Source organism: Dromiciops gliroides, chromosome 4 (assembly GCF_019393635.1).
Source record: "Dromiciops gliroides isolate mDroGli1 chromosome 4, mDroGli1.pri, whole genome shotgun sequence".
Classification (NCBI taxonomy): Eukaryota; Metazoa; Chordata; class Mammalia; order Microbiotheria; family Microbiotheriidae; genus Dromiciops; species Dromiciops gliroides.
Genome location: NC_057864.1, coordinates 482681817 through 482704721, shown reverse-complemented (window position 1 = coordinate 482704721; position 22905 = coordinate 482681817). Strand labels below are relative to the sequence as shown.

General features: G+C 43.8%; 1 protein-coding gene across 1 annotated transcript in view; it reads right to left on the bottom strand.

Annotated features, from left to right (window-relative positions):
- Positions 1–4404: 4404 nt before the first annotated feature.
- Positions 4405–22905, bottom strand: part of C4H3orf70 (chromosome 4 C3orf70 homolog) — a 69783-nt gene continuing 51282 nt past the window's right edge. Inside the window, exon 2 of the mRNA XM_044004611.1 lies at positions 4405–10481. Within this exon, the coding sequence (XP_043860546.1) occupies positions 9925–10481 (557 nt within the window). The 3' untranslated portion in view covers positions 4405–9924. The remainder of the gene's footprint in view (positions 10482–22905) is intronic.

Below are 22905 nucleotides of genomic sequence, written 5' to 3'. Positions count from 1 at the left end.
TCCACAGTCTATTAAACCCCCAGGTTTTTTTCACACCAATTATTCTCTAGCTAGACTTTCCCCCATCCTGTATTTTTGCAGTTGACTTCTTGAACCCTCACAAAAGACTTTACATTCATCCCCATGTAACCCCATGTAAAGGACAGTGCTTGTATTCTTGGTTGCCTATCTGATGGATGCACAGCCTGAGTTTTGCTTCTCTGCTTCAATTTGAATCCCAGCAATTGACTTCCTTCAGCTCCTGGCTTTCCCACCAGAGAGAGGACAGGTTCCCCCAGTACTGCCTCTTCACCTTGCTCAGTACCACCCATGGAAGAGTTCATCCTGAAACAGACACAAAGTCCCTAGCAAGGTACCATAATTGACTAAATTCCTGTGACCACCAACCTCAATGGAAAAAAAAACTGCATGAGTCAGTGTTTCCCCATCTAGCCCCTGAGGGATGTTTAAGAAAAACAAATCAAACAAGCAAACACTCTTTTCCCCAGAGAAAGTGAGGAAAGGTCTTTGAGTTGCTCAGCATTTGGGGAGTGGTGCTGACCACTAGCACCTTCCTGGTGATGTGTGAGCAGGATTGGCCAGGTCCCCAGTGATCCGGAAGCCAGCATTTGGACTGATGCTATTCCAGCTGCTAGTCCAGGGCCCACAGTGAGCCAATGTATTCTTACCGGGGCACCTCACAGACTGATGTTCCTGTGAATGTATGTATCCCTGTAATAATCCTCATTCACCCCAGCCCTGTGTCTCTCCCAAAGAAGTCATCTGCTGCATCCAGAGGTCAGAATTGGAGCACCAATCAGCTTAGCTGTGAACTTCAATTTCACCTTCGTAGATCTGGCCCATCATTTCAGCCTACTGAGCGCTTTTCTGGATTCTGCCTCTGTCATCCATCATAGCTCTCCCTCCCTCTTTTGTGCCATCTGTAAATCTGCTGAGCATGCTATCTCTGCCTCTAGGCAAGCCATCGATAAAAATGTTTCATGGAACAGAACCCAGGGCAGATCACTGAGGAACTCCACTAGGGATCTCCCTCCATAGTGACATAGAAAGTGTTCGATGTCCAGCACCACAGATGAGAGACAAAAATGCCAACAGCTGAATCACTGGGAGGTAGACAGCAGGGAGAGAAAAGTTAGACAGGAGGAAGAGAAAAACCTCTCCCTGCCCTTCTCCTCCCCACACAGACATGAGTGGGAAAAAAAAGATTTAAAGAAAAAAAGAAAGAAAAACAAACACACACTAGTGCAAGTATTCCTCCGCACCCACAGTGTTCACCCGTCTCACCTTTGCCTCACAGAAGCCCTGACTTCCAACACCTGTCAATTAGTCTTTCCTGATCCTGAGTTGTGAATGATCTCTGCCTCCGCTAGGTGGTGCCACTGTGCACAGAGCGCTGGGCTTCGGGTCAGGAAGAGCTGAGTTCAAATTCAGTCTCAGCACTTACTACTCCTGAGTGGTCTCCAGGCATTAGTGCTGCCTCCAAGATGACTGGTGTCTCAGACTGTGTGTGTGTGTGTGTGTGTGTGTGTGTGTGTGTGTGTGTGTGTGTGTGTGAAATCTTGTTATTAGAGCTGCCCCCTCTCCCATGGATAATAAAAGTGATCCGAGACACTACCTTAGCCATTTTTAGCCCCCTCCCCTTCCCTTGCATGACCAGATGGGAGAACAGTAAAGATAGTAAGAAGGGTTAGGGCCAGGGTGAGTTCTACATACACATGCATGTACCCCAGGAATATCAATAGTGATTTACAGCAAAAACACATGGCATTGGGATTCCTGTGTTTGCATGTGACCTGAGAGGGAGGACAACGACACCTCTCCTGAATCCCAACCTCCCGTGTGGAGAAGGGGAATTTTCCATTTCCCAAGCAGCACAATCTCAGAATCTAATCAGAGAAGAGAGATGTCCTGAGCAGTGCCTGCTTTGGTGTGATCCCTTGGGATTACCCCCCCCCCCACACACACACACACACACACCCACACATACACACACACACACACACACCAAGGGATTACCCAAGGGTAATCTCAATCCCAATTCAATCCTGAATTCCAGGGCTCAGGCACCCACCACCTAAAGGAAGACTTTATTAACTGTGTGCTTCAGAAAGCAGAAAAGGATTGCCAATGAAGGATTTCCAGGCAGGTGAAAAATTAAATCCATTGGCAAGTTGGGACCGTATGAAAGGAAATGTTTGTTCGATTTCCTCTGAAGTGTGTTTTCCTTCCCTCTGGGGGTCTAATAGGCTAGTTGAATGTTTCATTCATGGGCTCCTGAGAGTCCTTTGCATCATATTCCTTTTCTTTGGCAATGACATAAAGCCTGTCCCATACCCAATAACCATATTATTTATTGAATGCTTGTGTGAAGCTGGGGCTCTTGTTATTGATGTTTGGGGGAAACCTGGACCCAAGCTATAACTAAACTTTATTTTGGCTATTTCCCTGGAGTAACACTGCAGGGGCTTTGAGCCAGAGTGAAACTGGTCTCCATGGGATCAGGCTCCTAAGATCAGATGCCAGGTCCAGCCCTGTCGTTGGGGTACCCTGAGCTACATGCACTTAGATGTTTAGATGCGGTATCCTCCTGAGTAAGTGAGGTTCAATACTGTTTTTCCTTCCCATGTTGTATCCTCTAGCACAGTGTCTGTCACATAATAGGTACTTAATAATGCTTGTTATTTGAGATTGGTCTTCCTCAGATCATAAACAATCCCCACCCCACCACCAGAAAAGGCTCTATCCAGTGCCAGGCAAAGCTGGCCTGTGGCATTGCACTGACATTTTAGACTGTACCTGGTGAATATCCTTGGAATTAGGGCAGCTAGGTGTTGCAGTAGATAAAGCACCAGCCCTGGATTCAGGAGGACCTGAGTTCAAATCTGGCCTCAGATACTTGACACTTCCTAGCTGTATGACCCTGGGCAAGTCACTTAACCCTCAGTGCCCCCCCAAAACAAACAAAAACAAATAAAAGAATCAGAACAAAAGGGAAAAACCTCAAAAAAAGAAAAAACAACAACAACAAAAAGTAGAAATAGTGTGGTTCAATATGCATCCAGATTCCACAGTTCTTTTTTCTCATTCCCTACTATTCTTGGTTTTTTGTTTGTTTTGTTTTGTTTTGTTTTTTCATGGGGCAATGAGGGTTAAGTGACTAATGCAGAAATATGTTCAATGTGACTGTACATATGTAATCTATATCAGATTGCTTTCTATCTTGGGGAGGGGGAGGGAAGGGAGAGAGGGAGAAAAACTTGGAACTCGAAATCTTATACAAACAAATGTTGAAAATTACCTTTACGTGTAACAGGAAAAAATACTATTAAGATTTTTAAAAAGAATAGTAGGGGATAGAACCAATAAGAAGAAAGTAACAGGTGGGAAGGCAGCCCACAATTGTATTTCACTCAGATAGGATTTGATTTGAAAACGCATCTTGGCTATTTTTTTTTTTTTTTGTCTTGCTTAGTAGCACAGACCATGGGTATTTTAACAACTGTTAAAAATTCTTGGGGCAGCTAGGTGGTGCAGTGGATGGAGCACTGGCCCTGGATTCGGGAGGATCTGAGTTCAAATCCAGCCTCAGACACTTAACAATTACTAGCTGTGTGACCCTAGGTAAGTCACTTAACCCCAATTGCCTCACCAAAAAAAAAGTAAAAATATATTAAAAGGGGCAGCTAGGTGGTGCAGTGGATAGAGCACCGGCCCTGGAGTCAGGAGTACCTGAGTTCAAATCCAGCCTCAGACACTTAACACTTACTAGCTGTGTGACCCTGGGCAAGTCACTTAACCCCAATTGCCTCACTAAAAAAAAAAAAAAAATTCTTTGGTTCCATCCTTCCTACACTAAGGGAAAATTGATTACCATAAAGTGTTTTTGGCCGGGGGCTTTGTTTGTTTGTTTGTTTTTTGCAGCGGTCAGATGCCGGGTTTCTGATGTTTCAAATAGACTAAGAAATGAAGGTTGGAGGGGGAAGAGATGGTAGTGGCCCTAAACTGATCTGGACTGAAGGGCGCCGTAGCACTGCTGCTTCATTGGGGAGGGGGCAGGGAGGGTTTGGGTGTCTCTGTCAGGCTTGAACCCGTGATCTTCTTCTATTTCCAACTCAGCATCCAGGTTCTCTTGAACTCTCATGTCAACAACGAAAATACCAGGTGTGGTTTCAAAGCATTATGATTATTATTTATTGTTCTACAAAAGTACTAACTATGTGCACATATTAGTAATACATGTGTACATATAAAGAAATAGGGGAGGTTTTAGGTTTTTTTCACTGTCTCTGTTGAAGACCCATCCCTCCCCACCCCACCCACCCTTTTCTTTCAAGGTCCAACTTAGATCAGATATTGTCCCCTCTAGGAAGCTTCCCCCCCACCCCCAAGTAAAAAATAGCCCCACCCTCAAATTTCTCAAAGTGCTTTTCTTGGATCTCTCTCCATTCCGTTGTCCTCTGACTCAGTTTCATTGGCATAAGGAACCCCCAAATAAGGGAACTCCCTTTGTACCTTTCCTGCAATTTATACTCTTAGAGCTTTCTGGGGCTCAGTGACTTCCCCAGGGTCCTCCAGCCAGTCTGTTTCAGAGGCAAGACCGGAACCCAGATCTTTTGACTCCAAAGCTGGTTCCAGCCTTAAGTTAAGGCTGGTCTGTCCCATGGCAGTCCTGGCTCTTGTCACTCCCGTCTTGGACTTGGCTCCAGGGCCCACAGAACCGTCTCATCAGCATCACCTTTAGAACCCAAATGGCCTTTTGGGTTGGGGTAGGGGGAGAGATGGGCTCTCTATCCACTACATCATCCTGACTGCATCTCTATTGTATCATAGTCCTGTCCTTGGACAACCCCATTGCCTTTACCCCATAAGGTTCTTGAGAGCAGTGTACTGTCATCTCCATCCATATATACCCAGTGCCTGGAACACAGGAGCTTCAGAAATGTCCCTGATGACTCTCATAGGAGGTCTTTCCTGACTTCTCTCCAGCCCCAGTTGTTGGTGCTTCCCATCTGCCCACCCCCTGAAATGACTGTATTTCTTTGAATTTATTTATTTACGGTATTAATTTAGCCGTGGTTGTCTTTCCGGTCCCCCCTCCCTCAATCGAGCGTAGGCTCCTTGAGGGCCAGACTATTTTGTCTTTGTATCCCCAGCCTAGCACAGTGCTTGGCAGAGAGTAGATACTCCATCAGTTCTGGGTGGATTGCAATGTGTTTAATTGGTTCTAAGAATTAATTACTAGGAAAGAAGTGGTAACCCACTTCTTCGTTATTATTTTCTCTTACAAAAGCTATGAGCAAACTGTTCAGAAATTTAAAAACAGGCTGAGGTTACGTAAAAAGATAAAACCCACATAGTATTGCTTCTTAATAATCTCCTACCCGACAGCTTTCGTGCCAGCTTTGTGAAAATATGATCTGTTGCCCAAAGGTCTCTGCAGGAGCCCCAGCCCTTCGCCTCCCATCTGGCAAAATCCTAGACTCCCACCCAAAGAAACCCAAACTGCTCAGCTCTCTGATCTCCCCACGCGGCATCAAGATCACTCACTGGTCGTGGCCAGTCCCTACAGTCTAAACGTTTTCTAAAGTGCCGATAAATATGTTTATACAAATTAGCGCTAGAGTAGTAAGAATACAGAGGTTAGGTTTCTCATACAATACAGAACAGAAAGGGCTTTAGATGTAGCCCTAGAATACACACTTGGACGTGGCCTCCGGTCAGTTGCCTTTGGAACAGGAGCCCACTCTCCCCAACAGGCGCAAAACTCAGGAGAATTCTTAACACAGTGTTTGGACCCAGGGAAAATGATCTTTGTCATTGTGCTTATTTAGAAAGTATGTTCAGGATGTTTGAGGGTTGAGTTGTGTCTCACAACCAGGATCCCAGGCTTTTCCTCCAACTTTTATATACAGAGGAGAAAGTGATCCCTGACCAATCATGCCTTACATCTGTAAAAAGACTACAGGAACCTCAGTGAGCTGGGACTTCACAAAGACTGGGTGCCGATTTTTCATGACTGTTGGCTGCTCCTATTCAGACAAAAAAAAATACAAAAAACCCAAACCAGCCCACATTGTCCAAAATGTGGTTGGTTTCTCTGGCAGTAAAAGTGTTTAAAACCAGGGACTCAGGCATGAGTCTAAAATATTTCTGATCAAGGATAGGTCAGCTGCAAGGACTAACCTAGAGTCTACTGTGACCCAGAACTGGTCACATTGTGTGTGTGTGTGTGTGTGTGTGTGTGTATTTCTTCTTTCTATGCCAGCCAAGTGGCTGCCTCCTGTTTGGGGAATAGGTGGCTACTGGTGGCCCAGGGTATGAGGCACTGGCTGGACAAGCTGACCTCTAAGGTCCCTCCCAGTATGAGTGTCGGTGGGGTGATGCCCACAATCTCCCCATACCATTCACTGGGATGGCGATGTGGGCCCACACCTCTTCAGTGGCTAGTAGGCAAGGTTACCCAGTCTCAAAGCTGAGTGGGGTTTTGCCCCAGAGACCAGAAGTACCCCAGGTGTGACTAGAGAGTTGTGAGGGAGGCAGGTGTGTGGCTGGCAGAATTCTGCCTTGTGCTCCAGAATCACAGTGGGCCAGCTCCTGATTGTTTTTAACAGGCAGCCAGCTCTAGCTGACCTCTACAGAGCACTTTAATGTCTCCAGAAAATATCCTATTTTTATTATCTTAGTGAAGCCTCACAACAATCCTGGGAGGTAGGTGCTATTGGTGGTATCGTTCCTATTTTATAGATGGACAAACTGAGGCTCCGAGAAGTTGGTGACTTGCCCAGAGTTGCACAGCTAGTAAGAACCAAAAGCAGACTTTGAATCTGGGTCTCCTTTGACTCCTGGTCTGCTTTTCCCACCAAGACAGAGCCTGCCGGCTGTTTGGCTACATCTCTGAGCCTGGCTCTAGTCCTGCCCCACACTAGAATGCAATCTGCAGGATCCCTCCTTTCCTACGACCTGCTTCCAAGGGAAACAGCAAACGTTCAGACCACTGGACACAGCAGTGGGAGGTTTTGGCTGCATCACTGATAGAACAGAGGAAGGTCTTATTAATACTGGTTTCAAAGGAAAACAGCCTTTTTCTATTGCTGCCCCGCTGTTTTCCTCTCATAAGAGGCTGTTGTGAGGATGAAAGCAGATTGGGCAAGAGCCCGCCCTCTGTAATCAGGAAAGGAAGGAATCCAATTCTAAGCCTCACAGAGAGGCTTTGGTGCCGGAAGGACCTGCTGAATTTTTCCTTGGAGTGGTGGTGGCTGGCTTACAGAGAGAATGGGTGGTGTTCCCAAAGCCCATAGAGCAGAGTTCTGTGAGAGATGGAAAGGAGGAGAGGCAAAGGGAGGGGGAAGGAAAGGGGGGAGGGCAAGGAGTTTTGAACCTCAGTTTCCTCATCTGTAAAAGTGAAGGGGTTGGACTAGATGACCTCTAGGAAATCTTTGACCAAAAGAGAAGTTATAGGCCTTAGTTTCCTCACCTGTAAAATGGGGGGAGGGGAGAGAAGGAAGGTTACACTGAATGAACTCTGAGATTTCTTTCAGCAACAATTAAGAGAGAAGAGAAATTTGACGGAAAATGAGGATAATTCGGGTAACATTTTCTCATCTCTTAAGGTGGAAACTGACATGGAGACAGAGACAGACAGAAAGAATCAGAGAGACAGAGACAGAGACAGAGACAGACAGAGACAGAAAGGTTGAGATCTGAATACTGCTGAAACCCTGCTCAGCCGGGCCTGACCTGTCTGGGTGGAAGAGAAGGGCCCAAAGAAATGTTTCCCCATTGTCAGCAGGGATCATCCATCCTCTTGCCAATGATGCTATATTAGAGATTTCTCCAGTTCTTGACAAATATGGGAAAATGGCAAATATTTCATAGAAAGGCTGTTGGGAAGAAACTTCAAAGTTTCTTTGAAGGAATAAAAACTTCAAATAGAAATTCTCTTTGAACTCTATGGCTACTCTTGCAGGGGGAGAGAACATATCAAGAAACGAATAATACCATAGTGAAATAATTTAAGAGTATTTCATAAAATCTTTTCTCTTTAGCTGGGCATTTCAGGCCCTCCCACAACCTGGCTCCAATCTCCCCCTCTAGTTTTATTTCCTTTCACCCCCTTACACTGACTTTGTTTTACAGTCAAACTTGGCCTCTAACTGTTCTGTCTCATTCTGCTCATCTCCCACCTCCTTACATTGCCCTATGCCTGGAATACCACCCCCAACCTTACCCCCACCTCTGCCTGTCTACATCTCTCTCATGAGCCAGTCTCCTTCTCTCTCTGGGCCTCAGTTTTTTCTTCTGCGAAATGGGGGGTTTAGACCAGTTGGTCTCTAAGTTCTCTGCCCGCTCAGAGCTCTTTCATGAAGCCTTCCCTGATCTTCCCTCCATACGCCCTGTCTCCTCAAATGTTCATAGATCCCTTTGTCTCCCTTACACCTTACTCTGTATCACATTTATCTCCCTACACATTACACTCTCCCCTCCCCCAGAGAGATGTTCTGTTCCATGAAGGAAGAGACCATTGGTTTTCATCTGGTATCCCTCATTCCTAACAGTGTCTTGCCCAGAGTGGGCACTTAATATTTGCTCAACAGAATTGAGTTTAATTGAATACTCAGAGTACAATTTTCATGGTTTTTGAATTTGCATTAAAATTCCATGCCTCAGACTGCTTTGTCCAGCTAATGTCAACCAAAGCTGTGTTCAGTCTTCCTATTATCATCCGCTGAAGTAGGGTTAGGATCAGCCCTCTGGGATTCATTCCTCCCTCCTCAAGGCTGTGCCCACTTAGGCCCATTCCCTTTACTTGTCACAGATGGACTCTAATAGGGGGCAGAAGAAAGGACCCAGGGCTAATTCTGCCATCAAATCGCTGTGGCCTGGGCAAGTCACTTTCCCTTCTCAGAGCTCCATTTCCTTATCCATCAAATGCAGAAGGTTGGACTGGTTACTTCCAAGGCCTTTCTGACCTCTATCAATCTATGAATCATGAAAGCTAAGTGCACCTGAACAGCCTCCTAAAAATTCTTCCCAAGATTTGAAGGGGAATCAAGAAAGACGCCAGAATGATCCTGGGCTGCCAAGCCCTTAGAGATAAACAAAAATTTAAAATTCACCACTGTCCACTTTCTCCTAGATTAGCAAAGACTAGGGTTATATTTCACTCTAAGGATGTGTGTTCTACCTGGTCAAGAAGACAAATGTGGTTCTTGCTGGGACACTAGCCATCCAGAAAGGACACACAGGGCTCTCCCACACCCCCCTATTCCCACACAGAACATGAGGTGACATGGATGGAATGCAGCCAGAGGAACAGGTGTCTGTCCTTCTGTTGCCTCTCTTACATCTCTAGGAGCTGGCTGGGACCTAGTTTAAGGGCCAGCTATGGCTGGTCTGTACTATGGTAGTCATGGGACTTGGTTCTAGGCCCCCCAACATCATCTTGGTGCCACTTTCAAAACCAACATGGCCTTTGGGGGAGGGGAAAATGACTGAAAGGAACAAAACAGGTTGGCTAGGATAGAACTAGCTTTGGGGATGAAGAGGGCAGAGTGAATGGCTATTTACTGGGATCACATCGCGGAGAAGTAGCAAGATGAGGACAGAAGGTGGATGTTGTAAAAGATACACAATGTCACCTTCACCCTCAAGGAGTTCTTATACAAGTCTGCATGATGCTTTTCATTCATGACTAAATAAGAGAGGGTCACAACGTGGAACACCACAGATCCCTATAAAATAAGAAAACGAGAACGGGATTTTAAGCTTCAGAGAGAGCGCTCTGTCAGACAGACAAGCAAACCAGGGGACCCACGGAGGTGTTACAAGTTCCCGGCTGTTAGGGACACAGCACAGATTGTCCGCCACGGTGGAGGGGAAAGTGGATCAGTCGTGGTGACCAAAGCTTGCTGCCTATGCAGTGTCTCACACAGTGGTTTCTATTGTTTCGATGACTTCCAGGTCGGACTGGGATGGAGACAGAAGGGTGCATTCATCCGGCTCCCAGCTGCTCTCTGGACTGTAATCCTCTTCTGAACTCAGCTCTGCCCCTTCCTCTGTGTCCTCATCACAGGATTCCATGTAGTGAGCCCCAATCGCGTTGATCCCCGAGTCCTCAGAGCTCGAAGGAGAAGAGCAGTGATTGATTTTTGGTGTATTGCTCTCTTTTGAAATTAAGGCATCGTGTGCAGAGACCTCCTCGGGGCTTGTGGGGTGGGGGTGAGACAGGGGTTGCTTCTGCACGTAGCACATTTTTCCATTGATGCACTTGACCTGATAGCTATCGATGAAGAGGTCGGAAATCGTGCAATACCTTGGGGAGTCACGGGGCAGGGGAGGCCGGAAGACAGATGCAAATTTCAAGAAGTGTTCCGTGAGGGACACCGAGATCTGAATGGTGTTGGTGGGCTCTCGGGGTTTGGCAGGAATCTCAGTGCTTGGAAGCTGTTCTACGGGGGTCATGGGCTGATATACGTATTTACCTGTGGGGAACACAGAAAGAACAGGTGAGAACACAAAGGGTCAAGCAGCGCTGCGAGGGCCTGACCGTGTGGAAAAAACAAACTTGTTTTGTCAGCTGTTTCAAGAAAAGCACCTGGAGTCAAATGTTGTTATGGGAAATGACTACAAATCTGTTTTTTAAAAATACTAGGCAAAAATGTTTTTAAATAATAGTAGAGGGGCAGCTAGGTGGCGCAGTGGATAGAGCACCGGCCCTGGATTCAGGAGGACCTGAGTTCAAATCCAGACTCAAACACTTAATACTTACTAGCTGTGTGACCCTGGGCAAGTCACTTAACCCCAATTGCCTCACACACACACACACACACACACACACACACACACAAATAATAGTAGGCAGCAAGTTTCATTTAAGAAATCCAATTCTTTACAGAACCTAATTCAGTCTTTTTCTTTCTTTTCTTTCTTTCTCTTTCTCTTTCTCTTTTCTTTTCTTTTTTTTTTGTTGGCAGTATTGTCAAATCAAAGGCTGTGTGGAGCAGTGGAAGGAACGCTGGCTCTGGAGACAAAGAACCTGCATTCAAAACCCACCTCTGATGTTTAACTTACCCATGTGATCTTTTTCAGCCTCAGTTTCCTAATTTGTAAAATGTGAGCATTGTAGTAGATGACTTGTCATCTATGGGGGCAGCTAGGTGGCACAATGCATAAAGCATCAGCCCTGGATTCAGGAGGACCTGAGTTCAAATCCAGCCTCAGACACTTGACACTTACTGGCTATGTGACCCTGGGCAAGTCACTTAACCCTCGTTGCCCCATGGAAAAAAAAAACATTTAAAAAAAAGAAAGTCATCTATGACCTGATGCTCTGGTTTACCAGTCCAAAGACACACACACACACACACACACACACACAACCCTTTGGAAATAGCCAACATGCCTTAGGCGGTATCAGTGGTCCATGGCAGAAAGGAGCACTGGTGCTCTGGCTACAGGAGAGAAGGGGCCCAAGTCACATTTCAAGAGCCATAAAGAGTGATAACATATGAGGCTTCAGGGATATAGAGCTGGTTCAATTTTAGAAAAACTATCAGGGGATAGCTAGGTGGCACAGTGGATAAAGCACAGGCCCTGGATTCAGGTGGACCTGAGTTCAAATCCGGACTCAAACACTTGACACTTACTAGCTGTGTGATCCTGGACAAGTCACTTAACCTGCCACTAATTAGCGATGCCACTAATGCATCAGTGTGGTCATTTTGAATGCAATTCAGTCTATTTACATGCTCCCTGTGTTTCTTTCCTTTACCATATCTGTCATATAGTCCTTGGGAACAAGAACCACCAAGCATTTACTAAATGCCAGGCCCTGTGCTAGACACCAAAAATGTGCTAGACACCAGAAGTGAAACAGGCTGTTCTCTCAAGGAGCTTACATTCTCTTAGGGGAGAACTCGTATGAATGTAGGGATGTGCAAGAGAAATAAATGCAAAGCAATTTGGTGAGGGGAAAGTCAGAGCATTCACAGAAGTCCCCCCGAAATGCTATATTTTTTTCATAACTTAAAAAACCCCAGGAAAGTCCACTGTATTATTTTGCTTTAAAAAAAACAAAAAACAAAAAACAAAAACCCTCTAGTGTTCACAGCATGTCAGAACTAGAAAAGACCTTAGAGGCCTTCCAATGAAAGTCCCTGTTGAAATTGAGGTACAGACAGTTGCAGTGGCTTGCTCAGGGTCACATAGATCAGTAAGTGCCAAAAGTAAGATTTGAATGCAGGTCCTGTCATTCCAGATGTGGACATTCTTTTGTCACTTATTTTTATTACTTCCTCTTACATTACTTCAAAGCTCAGCTCAAGGGCCAATTCCTACAGGAAAGGGGGCTTTCCAAATGTCCCACTTTCCCAGCTGCTAGTGCTCTTGGTGCCAAAAAACTGCTCTCTATTTACCATGCATACCTTTTTTTTCTTTTGTTTTGTTTTGGGGTTGGGGTTGTTGTTTCTTGCAGGGCAATGAAGGTTAAGTTACTTGCTCAGGGTCACACAGCTAGTAAGTGTCAAGTGTCTGAGGCTGGATTTGAACTCAGGTCCTCCTGAATCCAGGACCAGTGCTTTACCCACTGCACCACCTAGTTGACCCCATGCATATCTTTTGTAAACAGTTATCTGTGCACTTGTCATTTTTTCCAGTAGAAGGTAAGTTCTTTGGTCAATGGACAACTGCTGGTTTTGTCTGTGTCTCCAGCACCTTGGACAGCTCCCGGAACAGAGTAGGTACTTGTACAAAAGGAAGAAATTCTTGATGGGCTGTTGAATGACCAAACTGGAAAGGAGTTTAGAAGTCATATAGTCCAACCTCTCCCTTGATACACAAATCCCCCTGAAACATCTCTGGCAGCAGATCATCCAATATTTGCTTGGATACTTGTAGGGATGACCAAATCACTATTACTTTAAATTACGAATTACTTCACAAGGCTCCTTGTTGAGCAACATTCCTAGTTAGAAAGTTCTTACTAACATGGAGGCAAGATCTGCCTCCCTTTATCCCCATTCAATTTCAGCCTCCTAGATTCAGCCCATCGTTCCCCATTTTCTTAAGCCATGCACCATAAAGTTTTGCTAACTTTTGTTTTGTGCCTGAAAAGAATGGCAAGATATGTTCACCTCCTACTCAAGCTGGTCAAAGCTCTGTTGCCTGGGCCCCATGGAATAAGTTTGATCTTCCTTCCATATATGTCATCACTTCAAATATTTAGCTAAAGCCACCATGGCGCTGGCAACCTTCCCCTTCCCCAGGCTAAATATCCCCAATTCCTTCAGCTGTTCCTAATATATGATATAGTTTCCTAAACTTTCACCATCCTAGATGATCTGTTCATGAATGCATTTCAGCACACGTGTGTCCTTCTTAAGGTGTGACACCCCCAAACTGAACACACATGTATGCTAGATGTGGTTTAACCAGGGAAGAGCACAAGAGGACTGTCTCTTTTACTCTGGACATGATCCTTCCATTAATACAGCCTACCATCAAGGGGCAGCTAGGTAGCGCATTGGATAGAGCACCGGCCCTGGAGTCAGGAGGACCTGAGTTCAAATCCGGCCTCAGACACTTAACACTTACTAGCTGTGTGAACCTGGGCAAGTCACTTAACCCCAATTGCTTCACTAAAAAACAAACAAAAAATACAGCCTACCATCAGGGATACAGAGCTGGTTCAATTTTAGAAAAACTATCAGGGGACAGCTAGGTGGCGCAGTGGATAAAGCACAGGCCCTGTATTCAGGAGGACCTGAGTTCAAATCCGGCCTCAAACACTTGACACTTATTAGCTGTGTGACCCTACCATCTGGAAACTGAAGGCAGGGTGCCCATTAGTTGGGGAATTGCTGAACAAGTTATGGTATATGGTGATAGAATACTATTGTGCTGTAAGAAATAATGAAAGGGATGTTTCACTCATTTTACAGATGAGGAAACTGGGAAGATCTGTACAAACTGATGAAAAGTGAAGTGATCAGAACCAGGAGAACCATTTATACAATAACAACAATATCATAAAGATAATCAACTTTGAAAGACTTAGTAACTCTAATGAACACAGTGACCAACACAATTCAAAGGACTCATGAGGAAACATGCTAGCCAAGTCCAGACAGAGAGCTGATAGATTCAGAGGGCAGTATTAAAGCATTTCTCCTCCTCCTCCTCTTCCTTCTCCTCTTCCTCCTCTTCCTCTCTTCCTTCTCCTTCTTTTCCTCCTCCTGCTTTTCTCTCTTTTTGGGGGGAGAAATATAGCTAATGTGGGAATTTGCTTTGCTTAACAATACATATTTGTAATGAGTTTTGTTTTCCTCACCTTCTCATCAAGTATGGGGGGATTCTAAAATTAAAATAAAATTGAATGGAAAAAATACTGTTTAATATAACATCAGAACCATATCCAATTGTCATCCTGAACTCACATTCTGAGAAAATCTCAAAGTCTTTGTCATGTGAATAACTGCTGTCAATACCCTCCCTTCCACCACATTTGAAATTTTTTTCTAACATAAGGGCAGGACTTTATTTAAGTTTAACCCTCTTAAATTTCATTTTGTTTGATTTGGTCCATCTTTCCCTGCCAAGACTTTTTGTATCCTGATTTTGTCATTCAGAAAATTAGCTTTGTTTCTCACCTCAGCAATACCTCAAATTTTGATAAGCTGTGAATCTATTTCAAGAATTGCTATTCTAATCATAGAATCACAGTATCATCAGAGCTGAAAGAGACCTTAGACACCCTCTAGTCTAGGGATTCTTAACCTGGGGTCTGTGCCTTCCTTAATTTTAGTGCCTTTCTTCTGAGACTGCCTTTGATTTATCCTGCATATAGTTTGTTTGTATGTAGTCATTAGCATGTGGTCTTCCCCATTATTGGATTATGAGCTCCCTGAGAGCAGGGACTGGGTTTTTTACCTTTTTTGTATCCTCAGGGCTTAGTTCCATCACATCAAGAAGTTGCTTAATTAATGCTGGTTGAAGGATTGACTGAGTAATTTTTTTTGGGGGGGGGTGAGGCAATTGGGGTTAAGTGACTTGCCCAGGTTCACACAGATAGTAAGTATCAAGTGTCTGAGGCCGGATTTAAACTCAGGTCCTCCTGAATCCAGGTCTGGTGCTCTATCCACTTTGCCACCTAGCTGCCCCGACTGAGTAATTTTTATATTTCAATCACTGTATTTCAATATTATTGCTTTTTCTCTGTAATCACCTGTAGTTTATGCATTTAAAACTATGATTATGTAGAGTTTTCTACAGGCTTCCCCAGAGTGATGCCCAAGAGGTCCAGGACCCAAAACAGGTTAAGAATTCCCCCTAATACAGACACTCTGACCCGACCCTTCCCTGGACAAAAATCCCTTCTACCTCACACCTGACAAATACTCGGTCTTTGCTTGAAGATCTTGGTGATCAGAGAAGCCACAACCTCCTAAGGCTACCCATCCTCCTGTATTCCATGGGACAGATTTTCCCAATCAAATGTCACCTTTCCCCAAATTTCAGACTTTAGCCAAATGCCAGAATTTTGACAATTTTTACTTTGTAACTTTTAAAAGGGAACAACGTCCATCTTCATTACATTAAAAAAAATTCGTTGTGTTTTGTGGCTTTTGTGGAGCTGGACAAGACCTCAGAGGCCATCAAGTTCAGCCCCCTTATGTTCTAGAGGAGGAAGTGGAGGTTCTGAGGTAGAGTGACTTACCCAGGGTCACATGGGGAAGAGCAGAGCTGGGCTCAAGCCCAGGTGCTCTAGCTCTAAGGGCAGCATTCTTTCTACTATACTACATTGCCCAAAGTCCTAAGGGACCATTGACAACAAGGTTACCCTTCTTTGACACTCTAGGAATTTTATTCTAAGTAGATTTATTTCCTAAATAAGGATGAATTTAAGAAAAATCAATAAAATTCTAGTATAATAGAATTTGTGGCCAAGTAAAAACGTCCATGAACAAGCATTTATTAAAGCACTTCTATCTACCAGGCAGGGGCAGGTCGGTGGCACAGTGGATAGAGTCTGGGATGGGAGTCAGAAAGACTCATCATCTTCCCGAGTTCAAATCTGGCCCAGACACTTACTAGCTGTGTGACCCTGGGCAAGTCACTTCACTCTGTTTGCCTCAGTTTCCTCATCTGTAAAATGAACTGGAGAAGGAAATAGCAAACCACTCCAGTATCTTTGCCAAGAAAACCCCAAATTGGGTCACAAAGGTTAGACACGACTGAAAATGACTCAGCAGCAAGAACAACAAGCTTCTATCAGGCACTGTGCTAAGATCTGATCACACACACACACACACACACACACACACACACATACACGCGCGCGGCCAAAAGCAAAATGCTCAAGGATCTTATATTCTTGGGGAGACAACCTGAACATCCTTGAGCTCTTCCTTCTGTGAGCCCCATTTGCTTGGGCATGGGTCCACAAAGTTACAGAAGGGACTTTAGAGAACCTTTGAATCTTCAATGAACTCTATAAACCTCTCCAATAAGCACAGATGGCTCCAGGGACAAGGAAACAATTCATTCTCTTCCAAGGCAGCCCCCTTCATTTTTGGACAGCTCTAATAGCAAGGAATTTTTTTTCCTTAAGGGGAGTCAAAATTTGCTTCTATCCCTTCATCCTAAACTTTGCCCTCTGGCAGAATAAATATAATCCCTCTTCCCCCTGACAACCCTTCAGGTATTTTAAGACAGTAATTATACCTCCCTCTCCTAGTCTTCTCTGTTTCAAAGAATAAATCAATTTAACTTTTTCTTTATTCTGTGTCAATTTACTGAAATCTTATCTGATGAGAAGAATAGAGCAAAAAAGTCACAAAGGCTGGCAAGAATCTCAAAGGTCATTTGGTCTTAGTCCCTCATTTTACATATAAGAAAACAGATCCAGAGGAAGGAAGTGATTGCCTAAGGTGATAGAGGTAGGATCATAAATCTGGAACCCCCTTTGACAATTTGGCAGCACCAAAGTACCCCTTCTCAGAATCATGTTTTCAAATACATATCACTGTTTAATTGCTTCAATTGTGTCTGATGCTTCATGACCCCATTTGGGTTTTCATGGGTTTTTTTGTTTGGTTGGTTGATTGGGTGGTTTTGGGGTTTTTTGGCAGAGATACTGGAGTGATTCACTATTTCCTTCTCCAGTTCATTTTACAGATGAGGAAACTGAGGCAAAAAGGGTAAAATTATTTGTCTAGGGTCACACATCTAGTAAGTGTCTGGGACCAGGTTTGAACTTAGGTCTTCCTGAGGAGAGTCAGACACAACTGAAAGAACTGAACAAGAGCTAAGCCAGAGGTCAATGAATTCCTAAACTATCGTCCCACCCCCAGCAAACAATGAAATCAGCAGCTGTCCAATTAGGCGAAAACATCAGAATCAGGTGCTCTGCACAGCTGCCCAGAAGATACTGCATTTCCTTCTTCTTCTTCTTCTTCTTTTTTTTTTTTTTGGTGAGGCAATTGGGATTAAGTGACTTGCCCAGGGTCATGCAGCTAGTAAGTGTCAAGTGTCTGAGGTCGAATTTGAACTCAGGTCCTCCTTAATCCAGGGCCAGTGCTCTATCCACTGTGCCACCTAGCTGCCCCTGCACTTTCTTCTTGAGGGATGGGACCCAGAGAGAAAAGGAAACATTCTGAAATGAAGAAATTCTATCTGGGAGAAACCTCTCCTAGGTTGATGCCCTGGCTCCCCTCACCCAGGGTTTAAATGAAATTCATGCAAGCCTAATGATGCTCCTGCTGGAGACCTAAAAGAAATTTAATATGTGGAGCTCTCTGCTCCCTGCTGGGTTTAGGGAATGGGGGATTGTAGGAGTATTGTGGAAGTCTTCCAATTTGCCCAGGGCCGGAAAGGACAACAGACTGCATTATCAGGGCGGTGGGAAGAATGAAAAAAATTAAAGACCAAGCAGACCTTTCATGTGCTTAATGATTTTTGAAAATTATTTGCAGCATTACTGTGAAATCTCTCTGGGCCCTACCTGGGTAATACTCTTATACTATCAGTTACAGATGAATTGCTGATGTGCCTCAGTGAAGTGAGCATGCACACCAGGGATCTCCTCATACTGATGAAATCAGAGTTCCAGACTAAAATAATTTTGTTTGCAAGATTTTAGGCAAATCTTTCATCCAAGACTGATGACAGAATCACACTTGGGGACTTGTGGGGAAAAATAATAAGCAGTAGAAAATAGGAACTTTGTAGAGTGACTCCAGCTGAGAATTATGGGTGGAGGCATTCAAGGTAGCCTGGCCGGGAGTAGCCTGGTGATGGAGCTCCCCCCAGAGAAGGAAGCCACGTGTTCAGACTGCTGTCATTTTAGAGACCCACTGCTGGGGCTCACTGGTTAGATCGAAAATAATCAAAGCTTCCCAGAACACAGAGCAGGCAAAGAACTCAGGGATATTCTCAGCCATCATTTGGGAAGTTTTAAAACATGGCATTAATCAAAAACCAAATAGGATTTCTATGAATTGCTCCTTGTACAAACCTTGGGATTGCAATGTTTAGAACAATCTTCTTGCTGCACCACATGGCACAATGGATAGAGCACTGGACCTGGAGTCAGGAAGACCTGAGTTCCTATACAGCCCCAAACACTAGCTGTATGACCCTGAGCAAGTTACATAACTTCTGTATGCCTCAGTTTCTGAATCTAGAAAGTGGGGATAATAATAGCACCTACCCCGCAGGGGCGCTATGAAAATAAAAATAATATTTGTGAAGTATGAACCTTAAAGTGCGATATAAATGGTAACTATAATGAGGATGGTGGTAGTATTTTTTTAAAAAAACCAAACAAACAAGTGCTATAAACTTTCTTAGGTGAAATCCACAGTAATATTTTAAAGAGCTGCATCTAACCATCTATGGGGGGAAAACAAAGTGGATGAAAAACTCATATTGCCCACATTATGATATGTGGGAGGAAGGTTCATATGTATATCTATAATACAGAGTGTAGCAAAAGCTCAAGACTACACTCACTTTTGCTACACTCGATATATTTACATAAAATATAGATTACTATATATATGTTCATGAGTAATATGTGTATGTATACATATATAACACATAATGTAGGAACTGATCTACTGTGTATGCATGCATACATAAACACACACACACATATAGATAGATAGATAGATAGATATAGATAGATATATACATCTAAGAGATGTATGATCACCAAAACATTTGCCCCTGTGATAGAGAAGATCCACCTGAAAGGGGCAGGGTCAAGAAAAGAATCTTTCTCCATGGATACTAAGACCTGGTCCTCCAGATTTTCCTACTTATGAATGATACAATGCTGATTGCAGCAAGCCCAGGGCATTGAAGAGCTTCATGCAAAAGTTATCTAATCACTCCAAAGAGTTTATAAAGCCTGTGCATTCACACAGGAAAAACCAAGTGGATGAAGAATACCTATTGGCTAGGTTTCAGTATACATTTGGAAGGTCATCCTTTAGAGTTTGTCCAACAGTATATCTGAGACACGCAGTAGAGAGGGACAGTGAGCTGGATCCAGAATGATAATGGAGGAAGAGAGTAGGCTGGATTCTTTTCAGGAAATTGAAAAGCTCCTTGACTTAACCCAAGCTTTCCATGAAAGCAAAGGCTCATCTCTCCAACACAAACATTTTACCTGTGCTACTTTCTGGCTGTGAGATTTAGAATACCACTGCTTCCAAACATCTAAAAGTGTGCATCACAAAGAAGGCAATGAAAAATGCATGGTATGTGTGAGCAGGCTGCCACAAAGAATCCATGAGAAGCTCCAGAGAAGAACGGAAGTGAAGGACTTCATCAAGTAATTGTATAAAAGGAAGAGATGATGGGCTGGTCATGTGGTGAGAGTGAGGGATGGCGGGTGGACAGCCTGAGAGCTCCACTGGTGTCCTCATGATGTCAGAAGAAAGGGAGAATGGCCTCCAACACACTGGGAGGAGCCACCATGGGGAACTTTGGGGAGAACATGGACAAGATAGCAGGAAGGAGACAGACATGCATGGATTGTGTTTCTTCCATCATTGGAAGGAACTCCTACCTCAATGAGATCTCAGATCCATTGAGGGGTTTGAGTATATAAACAAAGATATGTCTACATGAGTGTATTACCAGAAAATAGATGAGTTAGTCCCAGAATTAGTGGAACAAGATCATCACAGATTGCCTTCAATGATCTCAAACTACTCATTAACACAAAAACTCATCCTTTAAAAGCAAATATCATCCCAGTGATACTATATGGCTATATATCATGGAATGCCATAATCTTGGAAGAATCAAAATGACAGGGGGTCCAAAAGCCAGTGGAAAGACATATGGTATACTTAAGAAGGCTGTAGCACATTGCTGACAAAGACCTGAGTGTGAAAATACTGGCTCTCACTCTTGAAATATTAGAAGAACCCAAGGGAAATGTATCTGGCATGTTAGATAGATCATCCTTGAAACAATAGAAAGACATGGAGAAAAAGTGTTGGGATAAGAAAGCATCTACAGAGGGCGTTGTCATCTATGACTGTGGAGGAAAATGAAATCACAGCTCAGTTTCTTCTTTCTTTTTTGTCTGGACCTGTGATTTTATGGATCAAAGTAGTATGGAATTCTGGGAGAAGTGAGCAGAGCCTTTGATGTGCAAATTGACCAAGTCTCTAAAATTGAACACAGTAATCTAAAAAAAAATTAAAATAAGGAGTAAAGGATGACGACTGTAAGAAGGTGATTTCAAATCACATCTAATAATAACGTTACTGGGAAAACAAACAAACAAAGGCTAGCAATTTGAGGGAAGAATCCCTTAAAAAGGAAATAGATATACACACACCATGGAATATGTAGTTGTAATATCACATATGTAATATGATACATGAAGTGATATGTAACAAAGCATGATTCATATGTTTTACTTCTTCAAAGGTTCATTGTTGAATAATTTAATGAATGGATAAATGGAAGTTGTTAGCAGGAAAAAGCCAAAGGATAATAAGTGTAGAGTTAACAGCAGATCAAGTTTACAAGAAGCCACAAAGTTCATGGCAATGTTGAAGAGCAGGCCGGTAGAGAGAGAAGAGTAGTCTGAATTCAATACTGCCAGGCTCACCTGGTATCTGGGCAGATATTAACAAGGGAATGGAGATAGGAAATGGAACATGATGAACAAGGAATGGCAATTATGCCAGTTTGGCTAGAACAGAGTGTGCAAAAGAGAATAACATGAAATAAGTCTGGAAAAGCAAGGTGAGGCTGTAATACTGGGCTGTAATATCGGTCTAAAGAGTTTCCATTCCATCCCAGAGGCAGTGGGGAGCCACTGGAATTTCCTGAGCCAGAGAGTGCCATGGCCAGCCCTCTGCTTTTGACTGTGACTTTGATGTCCATTGAGGGTGAATTGGAGAGAGGGGAGCCTGGAGGCAGGGAGGCTGGTTAGGAGGCCAATGCAAGAGTATAGGTAAGATGCAATGAGGGCCAGAACCAGCATGGTTGGAGGAGGCGTCAAAAGAGAGAGGGGATGGGATTGAGAGATGTTGCAGAGAGAGACTAAACAAAATTTGGTAACTTATTGGTTATGGAGGTGGAGGTTGAAGAGGGAAATGCTCAGAATGGTTGTAAACCTGACTGGAAAGAGAGCGGTACCTTCCACAGAAATAAGGAAGTTGGGAAATACAGAGAGATTTAAGGGAATGATAATGACTCCTGTTTTGGACGTTTCCAGTTTAAGATGCCTAAGGGATATCCAGTGGGAAATGTCGAATAGCTAGATGGTAGCTATAATACTAGTCGACATTTATATAGAGCTTAAGATTTGCAAAGTATTTCACAGATATCTCATTTTATCTTCACAACTACCATATGAGATAGGTGCTAATATTATCCCCAATTTATAGACAAGAAAACCGAGACTGAGAAAGACATGATTTGCCCAGGGTCACACAGCTATGTTACCTCACTTTATCCTCCCAACAACCTTGGACTCATCCTGATTATTAACCCTATTATTATTATTATTTTATTTGTTTTTGCAGAGCAATGAGGGTTAAGTGACTTGCCCAGGGTCACACAGCTAGCAAGTGTCAAGTGTCTGAGGCCAGATTTGAACTCAGGTCTTTCTGAATCCAAGGCTGGTGCTTTATCCACTGGGCCACCTAGCTGCCCCAACCCTATTATTATTATTAACTCCATCTCACAAATGAGAAGTCTGAGGCACAGAGAGATTAATTGACTTAATCAGAGTCACATAGCAAGTAAATGTTGGGGGCAACTAGGTGGTGCAGTGGATAGAGCACTGGCCCTGGATTCAGGAGTACCTGAGTTCAAATCCGGCCTCAGACACTTGACACTTAATTAGTTGTGTGACCCTGGGCAAGTCACTTAACCCTCATACCCTGCCAAAAAAAAAAAGATCAAGTAAATGTCTGAGGATGAAGTTGAACTCAGGTCTTCCTGACTCCAAGTGCAGTGTTCTATCCATTGTGACCTGCCTCCCCCCCCCACCCCCCAGCTGCCTCTAAAGTAGAGCACACTCTCGGGCAAATACAGGTTAGATTAGATAGTCTTGGAGATCCCTTGTAACTCTGGCCATTCACAAAACAGAAACCACATTAAAGGGGTCACACAACACCTTCCACTGGCAGAGAAACAAGAGAAGAAGAGACCGGTTTCCAGCAAGTGTCTTCAAAGGGTTAATGAAGGTGGAATCACAGGCCTAGAGCTGGAAAGAACCTCAGAGGCCACCTAACCCAACACCTAACTCATTTCACAGGTGAGGCCATCGGGGTACAGAGAGGTTAATGTGGTTTGACCAAAGTCACACAGCCAAGAGGCCCCAACAGAAACAAAATTAGCCCAGAATCCAGGTGTTGGGGTCTCACCACAGTC